Source organism: Triticum dicoccoides, chromosome 5A (assembly GCF_002162155.2).
Source record: "Triticum dicoccoides isolate Atlit2015 ecotype Zavitan chromosome 5A, WEW_v2.0, whole genome shotgun sequence".
NCBI lineage: Eukaryota > Viridiplantae > Streptophyta > Magnoliopsida > Poales > Poaceae > Triticum > Triticum dicoccoides.
This window is the reverse complement of record NC_041388.1, coordinates 84,360,264-84,381,398: the sequence shown is the minus strand read 5'-3', so window position 1 is coordinate 84,381,398 and position 21,135 is coordinate 84,360,264. Positions and strand designations below refer to the sequence as shown.

The 21,135-nt window shown below is 41.7% G+C and overlaps 1 protein-coding gene across 1 annotated transcript; it reads left to right on the top strand.

Annotated features, from left to right (window-relative positions):
- The first annotated feature begins 14,648 nt into the window (after window positions 1-14,648).
- On the top strand, window positions 14,649-17,401 carry LOC119299524 (rRNA-processing protein UTP23 homolog). The gene is made up of 5 exons (XM_037576730.1): window positions 14,649-15,256; window positions 15,894-16,014; window positions 16,414-16,638; window positions 16,767-16,832; window positions 17,084-17,401. The coding sequence occupies exons 1-5, from the start codon at window positions 14,979-14,981 to the stop codon at window positions 17,168-17,170; spliced, it is 777 nt and encodes a 258-aa protein (XP_037432627.1). The 5' UTR covers window positions 14,649-14,978; the 3' UTR covers window positions 17,171-17,401.
- The last annotated feature ends 3,734 nt before the right edge of the window (window positions 17,402-21,135 follow it).

The window sequence follows — 21,135 nt, the reverse complement described above, 5'->3', positions numbered from 1 at the left end:
CAACATCAACTCTTTAGCGTGTCATATTTTAATGAGTGCTCACAATCATAAAAGATGTCCAAGATAGTATATTTATATGTGAAACCTCTCTTTCTTTATTACTTCCTATTAATTGCAATGATGAACAAAACTATGTTTGTCAACTTTCAACAACTCTTATTCATCATAGTTTTATATGTGAAGTCATTACTCTCCATAAGATCTCTTTATTTCTTTTTATTCTTTCTCTTTTATTTTATTCCCTCAAGATCGTAGCAAGATAATCAAGCCCTTGACTCAACACTAATCTTTATTATATAGCTTACGGACTCGATTACACAGAAGGATCATAAAGCAAAACTCACAACTAGATCATACTAAAACTTTATGCTATTAGATTAATATATTACCAAAAGGATCAAACTAAGAAAAACGGTAAAGATAAAAGTTGTGATGGTGATAGGATACCGAGGCACTCCCCCAAGCATGGCAGTTGCCAAGGGGAGTGCCCATACCCATGTGTTTATGTCTTCTTTGTTGGTGAAGAAGATGTTGGTTTTGTTGATGATGTAGGCTTGTCGTCCATCTTCTAAGGCATAGGCTCACCATCATAGAAGGATGATCGAGTCTCCGAGATCCTCAAATCTGCAGCCAAACTCATCCTCTTGAATCTATATTCATACTCACAGTTTTGGTTTTGCAGGTCATAGATCTGGGCTTGGAGGCGCTCGATTTTCTCGTGAAGCTTGAAGATGGCCTCCCCAATGTTCTTAGCTTCTAGCTTGGTGGCGTTGGTGTACTCTGTGATCATTAGGTAGTTGGTGTCGAGTCCGCGTTCCACCATCTCCTAGCACATGAAAACTTGTTGCTCCATTGCTTCGAGTCTTGCCTCCACACTTCTGGTCTTCCTTGGTCCCTCAACATCGGGATGTGCAGCAACCCCTCACGCATCTCAATGGTTTGAGGGTGATGCAGCACCTCCGCGAGGTAAGGGTTGATGACCTTCTCGAAGAACTTGTTGATGTCTACTACACAACCTTCTTCTTGTAGACGTTGTTGGGCCTCCAAGTGCAGAGGTTTATAGGACAGTAGCAAATTTCCCTCAAGTGGATGACCTAAGGTTTATCAATCGTAGGAGGCGTAGGATGAAGATGGTCTCTCTCAAGCAACCCTGCAACCAAATAACAAAGAGTCTCTTGTGTCCCCAACACACCCAATACAATGGTAAATTGTATAGGTGCACTAGTTCAGCGAAGAGATGGTGAAACAAGTAGTATATGGATAGTAGATAAAGGTATTTGTAATCTGAATTAATAAAAACAGCAAGGTGGCAAGTGATAAAAGTGAGCGTAAACGGTATTGCAATGATAGGAAATAGGGCCTAGGGTTCATACTTTCACTAGTGTAAGTTCCCTCAACAATACTAACATAATTGGATCACATAACTATCCCTCAACATGCAACAAAGAGTCACTCCAAAGTCACTAGTAGCGGAGAATGAACAAAGAGATTATGGTAGGGTACGAAACCACCTCAAAGTTATTCTTTCCAATCAATCCGTTGGGCTATTCCTATAGGTGTCACAAACAGCCCTAGAGTTCATACTAGAATAACACCTTAAGACACAAATCAACCAAAACCCTAATGTCACCTAGATACTCCAATGTCACCTCAAGTATCCGTGGGTATGATTATACGATATGCGCCACACAATCTCAGATTCATCTATTCAACCAACACAAAGGACCTCAAAGAGTGCCCCAAAGTTCCTACCGGAGAATCACGACGAAAACATGTGCCAACCCCTATGCATAGGTTCCCAAAGTCACGAAACCCGCAAGTTGATCACCAAGACATACATCAAGTGTTCTCAAATCTTTAAATACTCAATCCGATAAGATTACTTCAAAGGGGAAACTCAATTCATTACAAGAGAGAAGAGGGGGAGGAGAAACATAGGATCCAATTATAATAGCAAAGCTCGCGATACATCAAGATGGTATCGTCTCAAGAACACGAGAGAGAGAGAGATCAAACACATAGCTACTGGTACATACCCTCAGCCCCGAGGGTGAACTACTCCCTCCTCGTCATGGAGAGCACCGGGATGATGAAGATGGCCACCGGAGAAGGATTGCCCCCTCTGGCAGGGTGCCGGAACGGGTCTAGATTGGCTTTCGGTGGCTACGGAGGCTTCTGGCGGCGGAACTCCCGATCTAATCTCTGTTCTGGAAGTTTTAGGGTATATGGAGTTATATAGGCAGAAGAAGCACGTCAAGGGAGCCACGGGGGCCCCACGAGGCAGGGGGCACGCCCTAGGGGGGTGGGCGTGCCCCCCACCCTCGTGGGAAGCTCCCGTATCTTCTGACATGAGGTTCAAGTCCATCAGGTGTGTTTCCTTCCAAAAATAACTTCTCCAGTTGATTTCGTTCCGTTTCGACTCCGTCTGATATTCCTTTTCTTCAAAACACTGAAATAGGCATAAAACAGCAAATCTAGGTTGGGCCTCCGGTTAATAGGTTAGTCCCAAAAATAATATAAAAGTGTATAATAAAGCCCAATATTGCCCAAAACAGTAGATAATATAGCATGGAGCAATCAAAAATTATAGATACGTTGGAGACGTATCAAGCATCCCCAAGCTTAATTCCTGCTCGTCCTCGAGTAGGTAAATGATAAAAAAAGATATTTTTTGATGTGGAATGCTAGTTGGCATAATTTCAATGTAATTCTTCTTACTTGTGGCATGAATATTCAGATCCGAAAGATTCAAGACAAAAGTTTAATATTGACATAGAAACAATAATACTTCAAGCATACTAACTAAGCAATTATGTCTTCTCAAAATAACATGGCCAAAGAAAGTTCATCCCTACAAAATCATATAGTTTAGTCATGCTCCATTTTCGTCACACAAGAATGCTCTCATCATGCACAACCCCTATGACAACCCAAGCAATTGTTTCATACTTTAGTAATCTCAAACTCATAAACTTTCACGCAATACATGAGCGCGAGCCATGGATATAGCACTATGGGTGGAATAGAATATAATGAGGGGGATTATGTGGAGAATAAAAAAAAGGAGAAAGTCTCACATCAACGAGGCTAATCAATGGGCTATGGAGATGCCCATCGATTGATGTTAATGCAAGGAGTAGGGATTGCCATGCAACGGATGCACTAGAGCTATAAATGTATGAAAGCTCAACAAAAGAAACTAGTGGGTGTGCATCCAACTTGCTTGCTCACGAAGACTTAGGGCACTTGAGGAGGCCCATTGTTGGAATATACAAGCCAAGTTCTATAATGAAAATTCCCACTAGTATATGAAAGTGATAACTCAAGAGACTCTCTATATGAAGAACATGGTGCTACTTTGAAGCACAAGTGTGGAAAAAAGGATAGTAGCATTGTTCCTTTTATTTATTTTTTTATTTGGCCTTTTTTTGGCCTTTCTTTTTTTTATTTGGCCTTTCTCTCTTTTTTTGGCCTTTCTCTTTTTTTTATTTGGCCTTTCTCTTTTTTTATTTGGGACAATGCTCTATTAATGATGATCATCACACTTCTATTTATCTACAACTCAATGATTACAACTCGATATTAGAACAAAATATGACTCTATATGAATGCCTCCGGCGGTGTTCCGGGATATGCAATGAATCAATAGTGACATGTATGAAAGAATTATGAACGGTGGCTTTGCCACAAATACTATGTCAACTACATGATCATGCTAAGCAATATGACAATGATGATGTGTCATGATAAACTGGATGGTGGAAAGTTGCATGGCAATATATCTCGGAATGGCTATGGAAATGCCATAATAGGTAGGTATGGTGGCTGTTTTGAGGAAGATATAAGGAGGTTTATGTGTGAAAGAGTGTATCATATCACGGGGGTTGGATGCACCGGCGAAGTTTGCGCCAACTCTCAATGTGAGAAAGGGCAATGCACGGTACCGAAGAGGCTAGCAAGGATGGAAGGGTGAGAGTGCGTATAATCCATGGACTCAACATTAGTCATAAAGAACTCATATACTTATTGCAAAAATCTACAAGTCATCAAAAACCTCGGCACTACGCGCATGATCCTAGGGGGGATAGATTGGTAGGAAAAGACCATCGCTCGTCCCCGACCGCCACTCATAAGGAGGACAATCAAATAACACCTCATGTTTCAAATTTGTTACACAACGTTCACCATACGTGCATGATACGGGACTTGCAAACTTCAACACAAGTATTTCTCAATTTCACAACTACTCAACTAGCACGACTTTGATATTATTACCTCCATATCTCAAAACAATCATCAAGCATCAAACTTCTCTTAGTATTCAACACACTCATAAGAGCATTTTATTATTCTTGAATACCTAGCATATTAGGATTTTAAGCAAATTACCATGCTATTTAAGACTCTCAAAATAATAGAAGTGAAGCATGAGAGTTCATATATTTCTTCAAAATAAAACTACCACCATGCTCTAAAAGGTATAAGTGAAGCACTAGAGCAAATGACAAACTACTCCGAAAGATATAAGTGAAGATCAATGAGTAGTTGAATAATTATGCAACTATGTGAAGACTCTCTAACATTTAAGAATTTCAGATCTTGGTATTTTATTCAAACAGCAAGCAAAGCAAAAGAAAATGACATTCTAAGAATGGCAAATATCATGTGAAGAAGCAAAAACTTAGGATCAACCGAAACTAACCGATAATTGTTGGAGAAGAAAGGTGGGATGCCAACCGGGGCATCCCCAAGCTTAGATGCTTGAGACTTCTTGAAATATTATCTTGGGGTGCCTTGGGCATCCCCAAGCTTGAGATTTTGTGTCTCCTTAATTCCTCTCATATCAAGGTCTCCCTAAATCTCAAAAGCTTCATCCACACAAAACTCAACAAGGACTCCTGAGATAAGTTGTATAAACCATTGCCAAAAACCTTATCATACTCTACTGTAGCAAATCACTAAAATTATTATTCAACATTGCATACTAAATGCCTCTACATATTTAATAGTCCTATCCTTAAATAGAATCATTAAAGAAGCAAACATATGCAAACAATGCAAACATAACAGCAATCTGCCTAAACAGGATAGTCTGTAAAGAATCCAGCAACATCCATACTTCCCTAGCTCCAAAAATTATGAAATAAAATTCACACTGTAGTAAATTTATCAGATATTAATATTCAAAAGGTTTCAACATTTTATCACATTCTTAATTTCCTAGTGAATTATTGCAACAGCGGCAAACTTTCTGTTTTCAAACAACAACATGTATACTTGTAACATAGGCATAGTAAAGGCTATCAATGCCACTTTTATTGAAATAAAAGATTCAAAACATTGTTCTAAATAACATAAAGCAAATCCTAACAAAATAAATTGACGCTCCAAGCAAAACACATATCATGTGGTGAATAAAAATATAGCTCCAAGTAAAGTTACCGATGAACGAAGACGAAAGAGGGGATGCCTTCCGGGGCATCCCCAAGCTTAGGCTCTTAGTTGTCCTTGAATATTACCTTGGGGTGCCTTTGGAATACCCAAGCTTAGGCTCTTACCACTCCTTCTTCCATAGTCCATCGAATCCTTACCCAAAACTTGAAAACTTCACAACACAAAACTTAACAGAAAACTCGTAAGCTCCGTTAGCGAAAGAAAACAAAACACCACTTCAAGATACTGTAATGAACTCATTCTTTATTTATATTGGTGTTAAACCTACTGTATTCCAACTTCTCTATGGTTTATAAACTATTTTATTAGCCATAGATTCATCAAAATAAGCAGACAACACATGAAAAACAGAATCTGTCGAAAACAGAACAGTCTGTAGTAATCTGGATCAAACGTATACTTATGGAACTCATAAAATTCTCAAATAAATTTCTAGACCTGAGGAATTTATCTATTAATCATCTGCAAAAAGAATTAAGTAAATAGCACTCTCCAAATAAAAATGGCAGCAGTTCTTGTGAGCGCTAAAGTTTCTGTTTTTGACAGCATGATCAACAAGACTTTCCCCAAGTCTTCCCAATGGTTCTACTTGGCACAAACACTAATTAAAAGCATTAAACCACATCTAAACAGAGGCTAGATGAATTATTTATTACTAAACAAGAACAAAAAGAAAGAAACTGAAATAAAATTGGGTTGCCTCCCAACAAGCGCTATCATTTAACGCCCCTAGCTAGGCATGATGATTTCAATGATGCTCACATAAAAGATAAATATTGTAACATAAAGAGAGCATCATGAAGAATATGACTAGCACATTTAAGTCTAACCCACTTCCTATGCATAGGGATTTTGTGAGCAAACAACTTGTGGGAACAATAATCAACTAGCATAGGAAGGCAAAACAAGCATAACTTCAAAACTTAAAGCACATAGAGAGGAAACTTGATATTATTGCAATTCCTACAAGCATATGTTACTCCCTCATAATAATTTTCAGTAGCATAATGAATGAATTAAACAATATAACCAGCACCTAAAGAATTCTTTTCATGATCTACAAGCATAGAAAATTTACTACTCTCCACATAAGCAAAATTCTTCTCATGAATAATAGTGGGAGCAAACTCAACAAAATAACTATCATGTGATTGAAAATTAAGATCAAGATGAGAAGTTTCATGGTTATCATTATTCTTTAAAGCATACGTGTCATCACAATAATCATCATAGATAGCGGGCATGCTCTCATCATAATAAATTTGCATATCAAAACTTGGGGGACAAAAAATATCATCTTCATCAAACATAGCTTCCCCAAGCTTGTGGCTTTGCATATCATTAGCATCATAGATATTCAAGGAATTCATACTAACGACATTGCAATTATGCTCATCATTCAAATATTTAGTGCCAAACATTCTAATGCATTCTTCTTCTAGCACTTGAACACAATTATCCTTTCTGTCATACTCACGAAAGATATTAAAAAGGTGAAGCGTATGAGACAAACTCAATTCCATTTTTTTATAGTTTTCTTTTATAAACTAAACTAGTGATAAAACAAGAAACTAAAAGACTCAATTGCAAGATCTAAAGATATACCTTCAAGCGCTAACCTCCCCGGCAACGGCGCCAAAAAAGAGCTTAGTTGACGGGGTGTGTTAGTGCCGCTTTCCTTGCCTCCCCGGCAACGGCGCCAGAAAAGAGCTTGATGTCTACTACACAACCTTCTTCTTATAGACGTTGTTGGGCCTCCAAGTGCAGAGGTTTATAGGACAGTAGCAAATTTCCCTCAAGTGGATGACCTAAGGTTTATCAATCCGTAGGAGGCGTAGGATGAAGATGGTCTCTCTCAAGCAACCCTGCAACCAAATAACAAAGAGTCTCTTGTGTCCCCAACACACCCAATACAATGGTAAATTGTATAGGTGCACTAGTTCGGCGAAGAGATGGTGAAACAAGTGGTATATGGATAGTAGATAAAGGTATTTGTAATCTGAATTAATAAAAACAGCAAGGTAGCAAGTGATAAAAGTGAGCGTAAACGGTATTGCAATGATAGGAAATAGGGCCTAGGGTTCGTACTTTCACTAGTGTAAGTTCCCTCAACAATACTAACATAATTGGATCACATAACTATCCCTCAACATTCAACAAAGAGTCACTCCAAAGTCACTAATAGCGGAGAACGAACGAAGAGATTATGGTAGGGTACGAAACCACCTCAAAGTTATTCTTTCCAATCAATCCGTTGGGCTATTCCTATAGGTGTCACAAACAGCCCTATAGTTCGTACTAGAATAACACCTTAAGACACAAATCAACCAAAACCCTAATGTCACCTAGATACTCCAATGTCACCTCAAGTATCCGTGGGTATGATTATATGATATGCGTCACACAATCTCAGATTCATCTATTCAGCCAACACAAAGGACCTCAAAGAGTGCCCCAAAGTTCCTACCGGAGAATCACGACGAAAACGTGTGCCAACCCCTATGCATAGGTTCCCAAAGTCACGGAACCCGCAAGTTGATCACCAAGACATACATCAAGTGTTCTCAAATCTTTAAAGACTCAATCCGATAAGATTACTTCAAAGGGGAAACTCAATTCATTACAAGAGAGAAGAGGGGGAGGAGAAACATAGGATCCAACTATAATAGCAAAGCTCGCGATACATCAAGATCGTATCGTCTCAAGAACGAGAGAGAGAGAGAGATTAAACACATAGCTACTGGTACATACCCTTAGCCCCGAGGGTGAGCTACTCCCTCCTCGTCATGGAGAGCGCCTGGATGATGGAGATGGCCACCGAAGAAGGATTGCCCCCTCCGACAGGGTGCCGGAACGGGTCTAGATTGGCTTTCGATGGCTACGGAGGCTTCTGGCGGCGGAACTCCCAATCTAATCTCCGTTCTGGAAGTTTTAGGGTATATGGAGTTATATAGGCAGAAGAAGCACGTCAGGGGAGCCACGGGGGCCCCACGAGGCAGGAGGCGCGCCCTTGGGGGGTGGGCGCGCCCCCACCCTCGTGGGCAGCTCCCGTATCTTCTGACATGAGGTTCAAGTCCATCAGGTGTGTTTCCTTCCAAAAATAACTTCTCCAGTTGATTTCGTTCCGTTTCGACTCCGTCTGATATTCCTTTTCTTCAAAACACTGAAATAGGCATAAAACAGCAAATCTGGGCTGGGCCTCTGGTTAATAGGTTAGTCCCAAAAATAATATAAAAGTGGATAATAAAGCACAATATTGCCCAAAATAGTAGATAATATAGCATGGAGGAATCAAAAATTATAGATACGTTGGGGACATATCACTTGTCCTTGGGGGCACTTGAAGACGCCATGGTGATCTAGATCTGTCAGAAAAACAGCTCGAAACAAAGACAGGAGATTTTTGCGTGATACGGTGGTCAAAACCTTCGGGAGATTATATAGTGAATTTTTACCGACCAAAATAAGTATCGTGCGAGAAAACGGAGTCCGGAGGGCACACGAGGTGCCCACAAGGCGGGGGGCCCAGGGGGGTAGGGCGCGCCTCCCACCCTCGTGGAAGCCTCATGTCCTTCCCGGACTGCTTCTTATTTTCCTATTTTTTTATATATTCCAAAACGGAGAAAAATGCCATTAGAACTGTTTTGGAGTCGGTTTACTTACCGTACTACATACCTATTCCTTTTCGGAGGCTGAAACGTTCCGGAAAGTGTCCCTTATGTATTCCTCCGGGGTTACAGTTTCAATAATATTAGTTTCAAAGTTTATGGGATTACCTGAGATGTAATGTTTGATTCTTTGACCGTTCACCACCCTCAGATTTGTGCCTTCGAAGTTGTTGATTTTTAGGGCACCGGAACGATAGACCTCCTCGATGACGTAAGGACTTTCCCATTTACGGAGGAGTTTGCCTGCAAAAAATCTTAAACGAGAGTTGTGTAGCAATACATAATCACCTACATTAAACTCACGCTTTTGTATCCTTTTTTCATGCCATCTTTTAACTTTTTCTTTAAACAGCTTGGCATTTTCATAAGCCTGGGTTCTCCATTCATCAAGTGAGCTAATGTCGAATAGCCTCTTTTCACCGGAAAGTTTGAAATCATAATTGAGATCTTTAATTGCCCAATATGCCTTATGTTCTAGTTCGAGAGGTAAGTGACATGCTTTACCATAGATCATTTTATATGGAGACATACCCATAGGATTTTTATATGCAATTCTATAGGCCCATAATGCATCATCAAGTTTCTTGGACCAATTCTTCCTAGATCTATTAACAGTCTTTTGCAAAATTAATTTGAGCTCTCTATTACTCAATTCTACTTGACCACTGGACTGCAGGTGATATGGAGATGCAATTCTATGATTAACATCATACTTAGCAAGCATTTTACGAAAGGCACCATGAATAAAATGTGAACCACCATCAGTCATTATATATCTAGGGACTCCAAACCTCGTAAAAATCAACTTCTTTAAGCATCTTAATAGAGGTGTTATGATCAACACTACTAGTTGGAATAGCTTCTACCCACTTAGTAACGTAATCAATAGCAACTAAAATATGTGTATACCCATTAGAGGAAGGAAACGGTCCCATATAATCAAAGCCCCAAACATCAAATGGTTCAATGACAAGTGAATAATTCATAGGAATTTCTTGACGTCTACTAATATTACCAATTCTTTGACATTCATCACAAGACAAACTTACGGGCATCCTTGAAGAGAGTAGGCCAATAAAAACCGGATTGCAATACCTTATGTGCAGTTCTGTCTCCAGCATGGTGCCCTCCATAAGCCTCAGAGTGACACTTGCGTAGGATCTGTTCCTATTCATGCTCAGGTACATAACGTCTAATAACACCATCTACTCCTTTATAAAGATGTGGGTCATCCCAAAAGTAATGCCTTAAATCATAGAAGAACTTTTTCTTTTGCTGGTATGTGAAACTAGGTGGTATAAATTTACCAACAATGTAATTAGCATAATCAGCATACCATGGAGCAGTACGAGAAGCATTTATGACATTTAATTGTTCATCAGGAAAGCTATCATCAATAGGTAGTGGGTCATCAAGAACATTCTCTAACCTAGACAAGTTGTCTGCAACGGGGTTCTCAGCTCCCTCTCTATCAATAATATGTAAATCAAATTCTTGTAGCAAGAGAACCCATCTAATAAGTCTAGGTTTAGCATCTTTCTTTTCCATAAGGTATTTAATAGCAGCATGATCAGTATGAATAGTTACTTTAGAATCAACAATATAAAGTCTGAACTTATCACAAGCAAAAACAACTGGTAGGAATTCTTTTTCAGTAGTAGCATAATTTCTCTGGGCATTGTCTAAAGTTTTACTAGCATATTGAATAACATTTAATTTCTTATCAACTCTTTGCCCAAGAACAGCACCTACATCATGATCACTAGCATCACACATGATTTCAAAGGGTAAATTCCAATCAAGTGGCCGAACGGTAGGTGCAGAAATCAAAGCTTTCTTAAGTACTTCAAATGCTTCTACACAATCATCATCAAAGACAAAAGGAATATCTTTTTTGTAATAGATTAGTCAAAGGCCGGGAAATTTTTGAGAAGTCCTTAATGAACCTCCTGTAAAAACTAGCATGACCAAGGAAACTTCTTATACCTTTAATGTCCTTGGGACATGACATCTTTTCAATAGCATCAACTTTAGCTTTATCCACTTCAATATCTCTTTCAGAAATTTTATGCCCCAAGATAATTCCTTCATTAACCATAAAGTGGCACTTCTCCCAATTCAAGACAAGGTTAGTTTCTTCACATCTCTGCAAAACTCGATCAAGGTTGCTCAAGCAATCATCAAAAGAGGATCCATAAACGGAGAAATTATCCATGAAAACCTCACAAATCTTTTAACAAAAGTTAGAGAATATAGCCATCATGCATTGAAAGGTAGCAGGTGCATTACATAGACCAAAAGGCATACGTCTATAAGCAAAAGTACCGAAAGGGCAAGTAAAAGTGGTCTTTGTTTGATCATCAGCTGACACAAGTATTTGAGAGAAACCAGAGTAACCATCTAATAATTCTTTGTGGGATCAATTCATCTTTATCATTAGGTACGACAGTAATGCCTCCCTTCTTAGGGACACAATGGACAGGACTTACCCACTGACTATCAACAACGGGATAAATTATACCTGCCTCAAGGAGCTTTAATATTTCCTTTCTTACCACTTCTTTCATTTTAGGATTTAGCCGTCGTTGGTGATCAATAACTGGTTTGGAGTATTTCTCCAAATTTATTTTATGTTGATATAGAGTGGGACTAATGCCCTTAAGATCATCAAGAGTATATCCAATAGCAGCACGGTGCTTCTTCAGAGTTTTCAATAGTTTCTCTTCCTCCTTCTCTGAAATGTTAGCACTAATAATAACAGGATATATTTTCTTTTCATCAAGACAAGCATATTTAAGAGTATCAGGTAATGGTTTAACCTCAAACACGGGATCACCCTTGGGTGGAGGAGGATCCCCTAGAATTTCAACAGGCAAGTTGTGTTTCGGAATAGGTCCCTGTTTAAAAAATACTTTATCTATTTCTCTTCTTTCATTCATAAACATATCATTTTCATGGTCTAGCAAATATTGTTCTAAAGGATCAGTACGAGGCACCGCAATAGAAGCAAGACCAATAATTTCATCTTTACTAAACAATTCTTTATCATGGGGTTGTCTACGAAACTTAGCAAAATTAAACTCATGAGACATATCCCCTAAACCAATAGAAACAATATCCTTATTGCAGTCTATCTTTGCATTAACATTATTCAAGAAGGGTCTACCAAATATAATGGGATAAAATCTATCCTGTGGGGAACCAAGAACAAGAAAATCAGCAGAATATTTAACCTTCCCACACAAGACTTCAACATCTCTAGCAATCCCAGTCGGTGAAATAGTATCTCTATTGGCAAGCTTAATGGTAACATCGATATCTTCTATCTCAGCAGGTGCAATATCATGCATAATTTCTTCGTATAAAGAATGAGGTATTGCACTAGCACTAGCACCCATATCACACAAGCCATGATAATAATGATCTCCTATTTTAACAAAAATAACAGGCATGCCTACAACAGGTCTATGTTTATCTTTAGCACCAGGTTTAGCAATTCTAGCAGCTTCATCACAGAAGTAAATAACATGCCCATCAATATTATCAGCCAAGAGATCCTTAATCATAGCAATATTAGGTTCAAGTTTAATTTGTTCAAGGTTTGGGTGTCTTAATATTGCTTTTATTCACTACAGTTGAAGCTTTAGCATGATCCTTAATTCTAACAGGGAAAGGTGGTTTCTCAACATAAGCAGTAGGAACAACAGGATCATCATTAGTGATAGTCTTTTCTTCAACTTTAATAGGTGCAACTACTTTTGCTTCAATGGGAGGATTATATTTAAACCACTTCTCCTTAGGGAGATCAACATAAGTAGCAAATGACTCACAGAAAGAAGCTACTATCTCAGAGTCAAGTCCATATTTAGTGCTAAATTCACGGAAAGCATCGGTATCCATAAAAGATTTAACACAATCAAACTTAGGTGTTATACATGACTTTTTACCTTCGTCGAGGTCCCAATCTTCAGAGTTGCGTTTAATTCTTTCCAATAAATCCCATTTGAATTCAATAGTCTTCATCATAAAAGAACCAGTACAAGAAGTATCGAGCATGGAGTGATTACTGGGAGAAAGCCGAGCATAAAAGTTTTGAATAATCATTTCTCTCGAGAGCTCATGATTGGGGCATGAATATAACATTGACTTAAGCCTCCCCCAAGCTTGAGCGATGCTTTCTCCTTCGCAAGGCCAAAAATTATATATATAATTACGATCACGATAAACGAGATGCATAGGATAAAACTTCTAATGAAATTTCAATTTCAATCGTTTGTAGTCCCATGATTCCATATCATCACATAGCCTATACCATGTCAATGCCTCTCCCTTCAAACATAAAGGGAAGACCTTCTTCTTGATAACATCCTCGGGCATACCTGCAACCTTAAATAATCCATAAACTTCATCCACACAGATTAAGTGTAAATTAGGATACAATGTTCCATCTCCTACAAAAGGATTAGCTAGCAGTTTCTCTATCATACCCAAAGGAATTTCAAAGTAAACATTTTCAATAGGTTCAGTAGGTTGAGGGGTAGCTGATTGTGGTTCCGGACGAGGTGAAGATACCCCGAACAAACCTCAAAGGATTATGTTTCATAGTAACAAGTGACAGTAAATTTTAGCACACTATATAATTTTTTCCTTACCAAATTCCACCTACCAAAGGCGCTTCACTCCCCGGCAACGGCGCCAAAAAAGAGTCTTGATGATACACAAGTATAGAGGATCTATCGTAGTCCTTTCGATAAGTAAGAGTGTCGAACCCAACGAGGAGCAGAAAGAAATGATAAGCGGTTTTTAGCAAAGTATTCTCTGCAAGCACTGGAATTATCGGTAACAGATAATTTTGTGATAAAATAATTTGTAACGGGTAGCAAGTAATGAAAGTAAATAAGGTGCAGCAAGATGGCCCAATCCTTTTTGTAACAAAGGACAAGCCTGGACAAACTCTTATATAGAGAAAGCGCTCCCGATGACATATGGGAATTATCATCATTGTTCACAAATTTAATAATAGTTCATGTTTTTTAATTTTGTTCACAAATTCAAAAAATGTTCTAGAAGTTTTAAAAATGTACACATTTTTATTTTTTGTTCACAAATTCAAGAAATGTTCCCCCTTTTCAAATTTGTTCACATAATCAAAATGTTTCTGATTTATAAAATTTGTACGAGAATTCGAAAAATGTTTTTATTTTGAAGAAAATATTTATAATTTCGAAAAATTCTGTTGTTGGAGGTCCTCGGTTCGACCCAATAAATGGACTGTAGTTTTTGGGACTTTTTGCGAATGAATGTTTAAGTTTTGTCTCTGTCGTATACGTCTTTAAATGTCGCGCTGATAATTGAGTATGAGGACAGCTACGTCGCAGTGGTTTGCACGGCAGTCCAGTTAGTTTGAAGTCGCGTGTTCAATTTACAGCGCTGGAGGTACTTTATTTTTTGCGATTTTTCATGTCGGGAACGTGCCGCCGCTTGCCGCTTTAAACGGGCCGGCCCACGCTAGCCGTTCCTGTGCGAAGCGCCGGCACTTTGCCGCAGCGAGCGCCCTATAGGAGCTCCCCCGGATCGAGCGGGACGAACCCTAGACCGGTCTGCCGCCGCCCATCCGTGCAGGACCTGGAGCTGCGCCGCCGCCGCTCTTCCAGGTCCAGGAGGGTCGCCGGCTCGCCGTCTGCCAGCCCAGCGACCCCGCCCGTCTGGCGACACCGCGTCCTCGCCTGCCCGCTGGTCCGGTGACCCCGTCCGCCCGCCCGCACGTCCTGGAGGTCTGCCGCCGCTCGTCTAGGAGAGCCACCGTCGCTGACTCACCGCGGACGCCGTCTGCCTGCCCGCGTACGCCAGTCCGCGATGAGGGTGAAGAGGCGATCGCGGCACCGCAAGGTGGTTAAGTTCTACTCCACCTGCTTCGGCTTCCGCGAGCCCTACAAGGTGCTCATCGATGGCACCTTCGTGCACCACCTCCTCGTCCACCAACTCCTCCCCGCCGACGACGCCCTCCGCGAGCTCCTCTCCGCGTCCAGGGCGCCCCCGCTCTTGACCTCCAAGTGCGTCGTCGCCGAGCTCAGGCGCCTCGGCAAGTCCCACTCCGAGGCGTTCGACGCTGCCCAACTCGTCGCCACCGCCAGGTCCCTCCTTCTCTTCCCTTCTCTTATCCATTTTTCTTTATTTCACAGCCTTACCACTCTAATCTATACATGCACTGGTCGCTGATGCAATTTTAAATGCGGATCTCTTTGTTCTGTCATATTGGTTACCTCATAGGTTCAATTTGACAATTTGTGTTTGGGCTATCTGAATACTTAGCTGGAATTAGTTGGGTCCCTGTGCGTTGCCACGGATAATTATATGTAGAAAACAAATGTATGTAAAACAAGGGCCCGGGAGCACGTGCTCCCGGGAACCGAATTGAATTTCTGCTCACTAATAGACTAAATAAGCACTAACTCTTATGAAGAAAAGAAAAATACATGGACAGTGGTGTTGCATGCCAAGTTGAGAATAAGTAGGTTTTGAAACCAATTAACTAGTGGAACTTCATTTCCAGCTTTGAAATAATGTAATGTGGCACTGGTTTGTTTGCTTCCATGCCTGACTGCAAATCATGTTCTGAAATTGGATCACATTGGTTTTGTTTTATCAGTTTGATTTGTATGAAATACTGCTACTACATTCAGTCAGGATAGTTTTACCCTTTTATGACTTGACGAGCTCGAGGCGGGGGCGTTGATAGTTTGTTCTCTGGACTTTTATTTGTGTGTTCAGCTGTGAGCATGACAAAGTGGTCAGTGCGGTGGACTGTATTCTGTCACTTGTTGGTGATAAGAATCCGGAGCACTACTTTGTTGCCACCCAGGATTCTGATCTCCGGGCAAAGCTACGGGAGGTATGAAGATTCACTGCACTTCTAGCATTCTGCTTTTATCATTTTATCACCTCGATTTTATTTGTGAAAGTATCTGCTCAGGGACACAATACAAGGCACAAACATAATAGCATCGACTTAAAAGAAATTACATAGCACTGATAACAGAATTTATATGCCATCTTAAAAACTGCTTTTGCACAATGAGCTCATATATGGTTTGCTTGGATGTAGCATTCTACTTTTACCTTATTTTTGTCACCGGAATGTTACTTGTGAAGGAATCTGCTCAGCAAACATGATACAACCGACAAGTATCATATCATCTACTTTACAGAAATGATATAGCCTAATGTATTAAGCCATCTTAGAAGCTACTTCTGCATTCAGTTTGCTCATGTATGTTTTGCTTGGGTACAGGTTCCTTGTGTTCCTGTGATATATGGTCTGAAGAACTCCCTGTTTATTGAGCAACCCTCTGTGCAGCAACGTCAGTTTGCTCAGTTGGATGAGGAGAAGCGTATACATATGGAAAAATCAGAATTTAAGAAGCTATTAAAGGCGTCATCTGAAGGAAAGACATCCGTCTGTGGAAACGCTCCCGGAGTGGCAGAGAAAAGCAAGTTTAAAAGAAACAGAGCAAAGGTTAATATTTACAGCTTCTGTTTTTCTGGACACTCCATTGTTAGGATCTAGTGGGCGTAATCAACATTTTGAGATCATGATGGCATCTCTGCTTCTTTAACAAAATGTTAATGTGTGTTGTGCTGCAGGGTCCAAACCCACTCTCTTGCAAGAAAAAGAAACCAAAGCCTCAACCATCAGCTGCTCAAAATCAGGTAATTAATCATCACTACACAGCATTATCACTTGACATCTGTATGGTATGTTTAATACTCGGAACACACTCACTATAAGTATCTGTGCAATTAATGTTGTAAAAGCAATGCTGTAGTTTCCTACGAATGAGAAATAATGTGACAATTAAATCTTATATACTCTTGGACAGTGACACTTGCATATTCGCTTTTGCTGATGCTTACACGGACATTTCATGGCAACAAGCACTGATGAGAACTTGCTTCTTTAGGGCCCGAAGACTGATGGCGAGGCAAAGCGAAAGAGGGTTCGGAAGCGGAAGAGAAGTGCCAAAGGCAGTAGTCAAGCAGAGACATGAAGCTGATGGACCTATGAAGAAGTTGCAAACAGCGGTTGGATGGTGTTTGATGGACCTACATAATCGTTAAAAAGCTTCATAAATCATGCATGACCGCTTAGAGGATTGTGGCTTGAATTTTTTGACAATGTAACACTTAATAGTTTGTTTGACCCTGTTTGGACCTGTATATCCTGTCCTAGTGATTTATATAAGTTTGTTCCAGGCTTTGCCCCTCCCTCGAGGGGGAAATCCCTCCAGTCTTTGTTACCAAATGGCAACAAAGGGAAGGGCGCAAAATCCCAAGCAATATAATATGGAAAATCGACAAATGACTTAGAAAACCCTTATTTATTTACTTTTGAAAAGAAGGCACACAAAGGCATCTTAGATTTGATTAATATTAAGGAAAACTGCCCCTGCAAAAATATATTAAGAAAAGTTGAAGTTAGCACAAATGATAGATAGCTAGCGCTACTGAACCATAGCTCACGATACCAGGTTCTGAAGAAACACAATAGCCACTTGCCCCTTGAGATGAGATCTAGAGATCGCTGAAGCAACATTGGTTGGAGCATTACCCCACACAATACATGCTTGCAATCCATCACCATTAGTTTAGAGGGCTGAACAAATCAAACCATGCAGCAGAACAATATGGAAGAAAGTCTCTCAAATCATTTTCCTATCATGAGGCGACAAGGCGTTCGACCATTGAACCATAGTCGCCACCCATCATCTACCCCTCTTGTCGCGGCAGGGCACCTCGCGAGGCAAAGCCCATGTGACGCCGACGACGTCGATGAGGTCCGAATCGAGGGGCCTGTTGTGGAAGCGCTGGAGGTTTGATGCGGGATGACGAAGGATATATGTGCTCGAGCAGCGACCTTCTTAGGGGTGCACAAGGCGGTGTTGGTGAAGCCGGTGGTGGCCAGAGGGACTCGATGCAAAATCTTAATCTTCACCGGTTGTCCGACCTGGCTGGACCATCCGAGAAGAGGACGTTCGTGCACGGTTATGGATAGTGGAGGACTCGACATTAGACTTGGGCCTGTCGTACAACTAGATGGGTGGATTTTTAGGTTTTCTTTAGGGAGTCTTTATATTTGGTTTGGGGCAGCGAAGCGGCGGCGTTGCCTCAAGGTAGGAATAATGTTCTCCTCACCCTACCCCCGTTCCGTTGGTGTGATTTTCACCGACGGAGGGCGTGTGGAGCTGTCTCTTCCGTGGGTCTCCTAGGACTAGTTGGTTAAGATTTTTGGTGGATCTGACCGGATTCGGATGACTTTTGCGGTGTACATGGTCTTCGAAGTTTCTACAGGTGCTTATAGGTGTTTCTCTTCGATGGTCTTTTTCTTCACAGATCGCGGCTGCTGGCATCTCCTGTCTAGCTGAAAATTTAGGTCCAATAATCATTAAATTTTTTAAACTAGCATATTGCAGTGATGAAGAGATGTCCTTAACGAAAGCTACGACACCGATATACAAAGTTGTGTCTGAGGTTTATGTTCATTTGTAATTTTTATTTAGGCACAATTGTTTCAAACTAGAGTATTATTTATTTTTGCTTTGACTCTTGTGCTTAGATTTAGAAGTAAGCCGTGATTTTTTTACGTGTTTAGAAAAATTGGGTCTTTAATGTTAGGATGGCCCATGGGGTTGTTGGAGATATGTCCTAGAGGCAATAATGTATGATAATATTTTATATGTGTTTATTAATAAAGATAGTCTTTGGACATTATTAATGATGTGTATCAACGAGTACGTGACTTATTTGTGGGACTATGCATTGTATAATGACTGTCCTAAAAGATCCCTAGTCGAAAGGGCTGCATGAACGCGCAACTGACTAGACTGACATGTGACACGGTGGATGGTTTGGTCTCGCTGGCCATGGAGCATTGGATGCTAGCCATATAATATGGACTCGGAAGGATCTGGTCGGATTCGATATAGTCGGATATAAGTCGAGGTGAGATCCGAGTCGGACATACCCGACTATGAGATGAACCGATAGGTAATGTGGGAGTCTCTAGTATAACATATGTTCTATGTCATAAGACCTGAGCTGGTGCATGTACTTGGAATGGTGAGAGACCTGCTTTGGGCCGACCAAACACTACTCTGTGACTGGGTAGTTATAAAGGTAGATTTCAGGCTTTGTCCAGACCCATGCTGCGAGACATGGTCGGGCAAGATGAGATTTGCCCCTTTGATCAAGAGAGATATACTCTGAGCCCCTTGTGTGATCCAACCAAGATAAGCATGGCACAAGGATGACAGACTCGCCTTGAGCCCGACAACATATATCGTGTGGCAAAGGAAACATAAGTGTGACATTTTGTACAGGTTCACCAACTGGCTTCATTGTCTACTTGGTGGTTGGCATGCCTTACTAGAGGCCGCTACCAGCCGAGCAGGTCAAAGGTGATCTGAACTGCGACCAAGACGACTTGAACCTAAGGGGTCTCACGCTTAAGGGAAGGAACCTGTGAGGCTGGATCTGACTCCACGAGCCAGGTGTGATCCTACTCGGACTCGGATCCAGACCGAACATAATTTGGGCTTTAGGATCCGTGCGAGGCCCAAGTGTTGAGCCCGCGACGGATTCCTATATATAATGGAGGTGCGGCACACTCATTTGGTTGATCACTTCAGCGCCGTCACTAGGGCTTTGCATGTGTTGCAAGTAGCCACCACCACTCGCCGTCGGCTGTGTGATCGGACCTAGTAGTCCACCACATGGTGTTCCTCCTGCACGCGTGGATACCGTTAGAGGCGGTGCACTTGGACGAACCGGATTGTGGGATCTGATCGGCTACGTGGGAGATCAACGAGGAGGAGACGACTCCGAAGACGCGCTGGCCCAACTCTACTTCCGCTGCACAGACTACGTGTCTAGTGGTAAGAGCATCTCCACACGTTCGCCCCCCAGCGCATAGGCCGGCGCTCTTTCGGGCGCTCGCTCGACGCTATTTAGGCCCTGGGGGCGATCTAGGTCCCAGCCACGCCCCCAGGTGCCGCCCCAAGGCACCGCAAATTCAAACTTGGTCCATTCTCGCTCCCAAAAAACGCCACAAGTCCGGCGATCAACGCCCCAGTTTGGCGATCACCTTGCCATAGTTCGGCGACCAAATGAAAAGTTCGGCGAACCCGAAGAAATGACGCGTAGGCAACGCATCAAACGGCGGTGTCGGCCTCCGGCATCGGGGTAGTCGGCATGTGCGAGCTGGGCGGCATCGGCGCGACTTCTGTGCTGGGCGGCGTCGGTGCGGTTTCTGTGCTGCTGGGCGTCGTGGAGGCATCATCGTGTTGGGGAACGTAGTAATTTCAAAAAATTCCTATGCATACACATGATCATGGTGATGCATAGTAACGAGAGGGGAGAGTGTGTCCATGTACCCTCGTAGACCGACTGCGGAAGCGTTAGCACAACGCGGTTGATGTAGTCGTCGTCTTCACGATCCGACCGATCCAAGTATCGAATGCACGGCACCTCCGAGTTCTGCACACATTCAACTCGATGACGTCCCGCGAGCTCCGATCCAGCAAAGCTTCACAGGAGAGTTTCGTCAGCACGACGGCGTGGGGGACGGTGATGATGATGCTACCGATGCAGGGCTTCACCTAAGCACCGCTACGATATGATCGACGTGGATTATGGTGGAGGGGGCACCGCACACGGCTAAGAGATCAATGATCAATTGTTGTGTCTCCAAGGGGTGCCCCTCTCCCCGTATATAAAGGAGTGGAGGAGGGAGAGGGCCGGCCCTCTCTATGGCGCGCCCTAGGGGAGTCCTATTCCCACCGGGAGTAGGATTCCCCCTTTCCTAGTAGAACTAGGAGCCCTTCCAAGTAGTAGGAGTAGGAGAGAAGGAAAGGGAAAAGAGAAGAGAAGGAAGGAGGGGGCGCCGCCCCTCCCCCTAGTCCAATTCGGACTAGGCCTTGGGGGGGCGCGCAACCTCTCCTCTCTCTTTTCCCTAAAG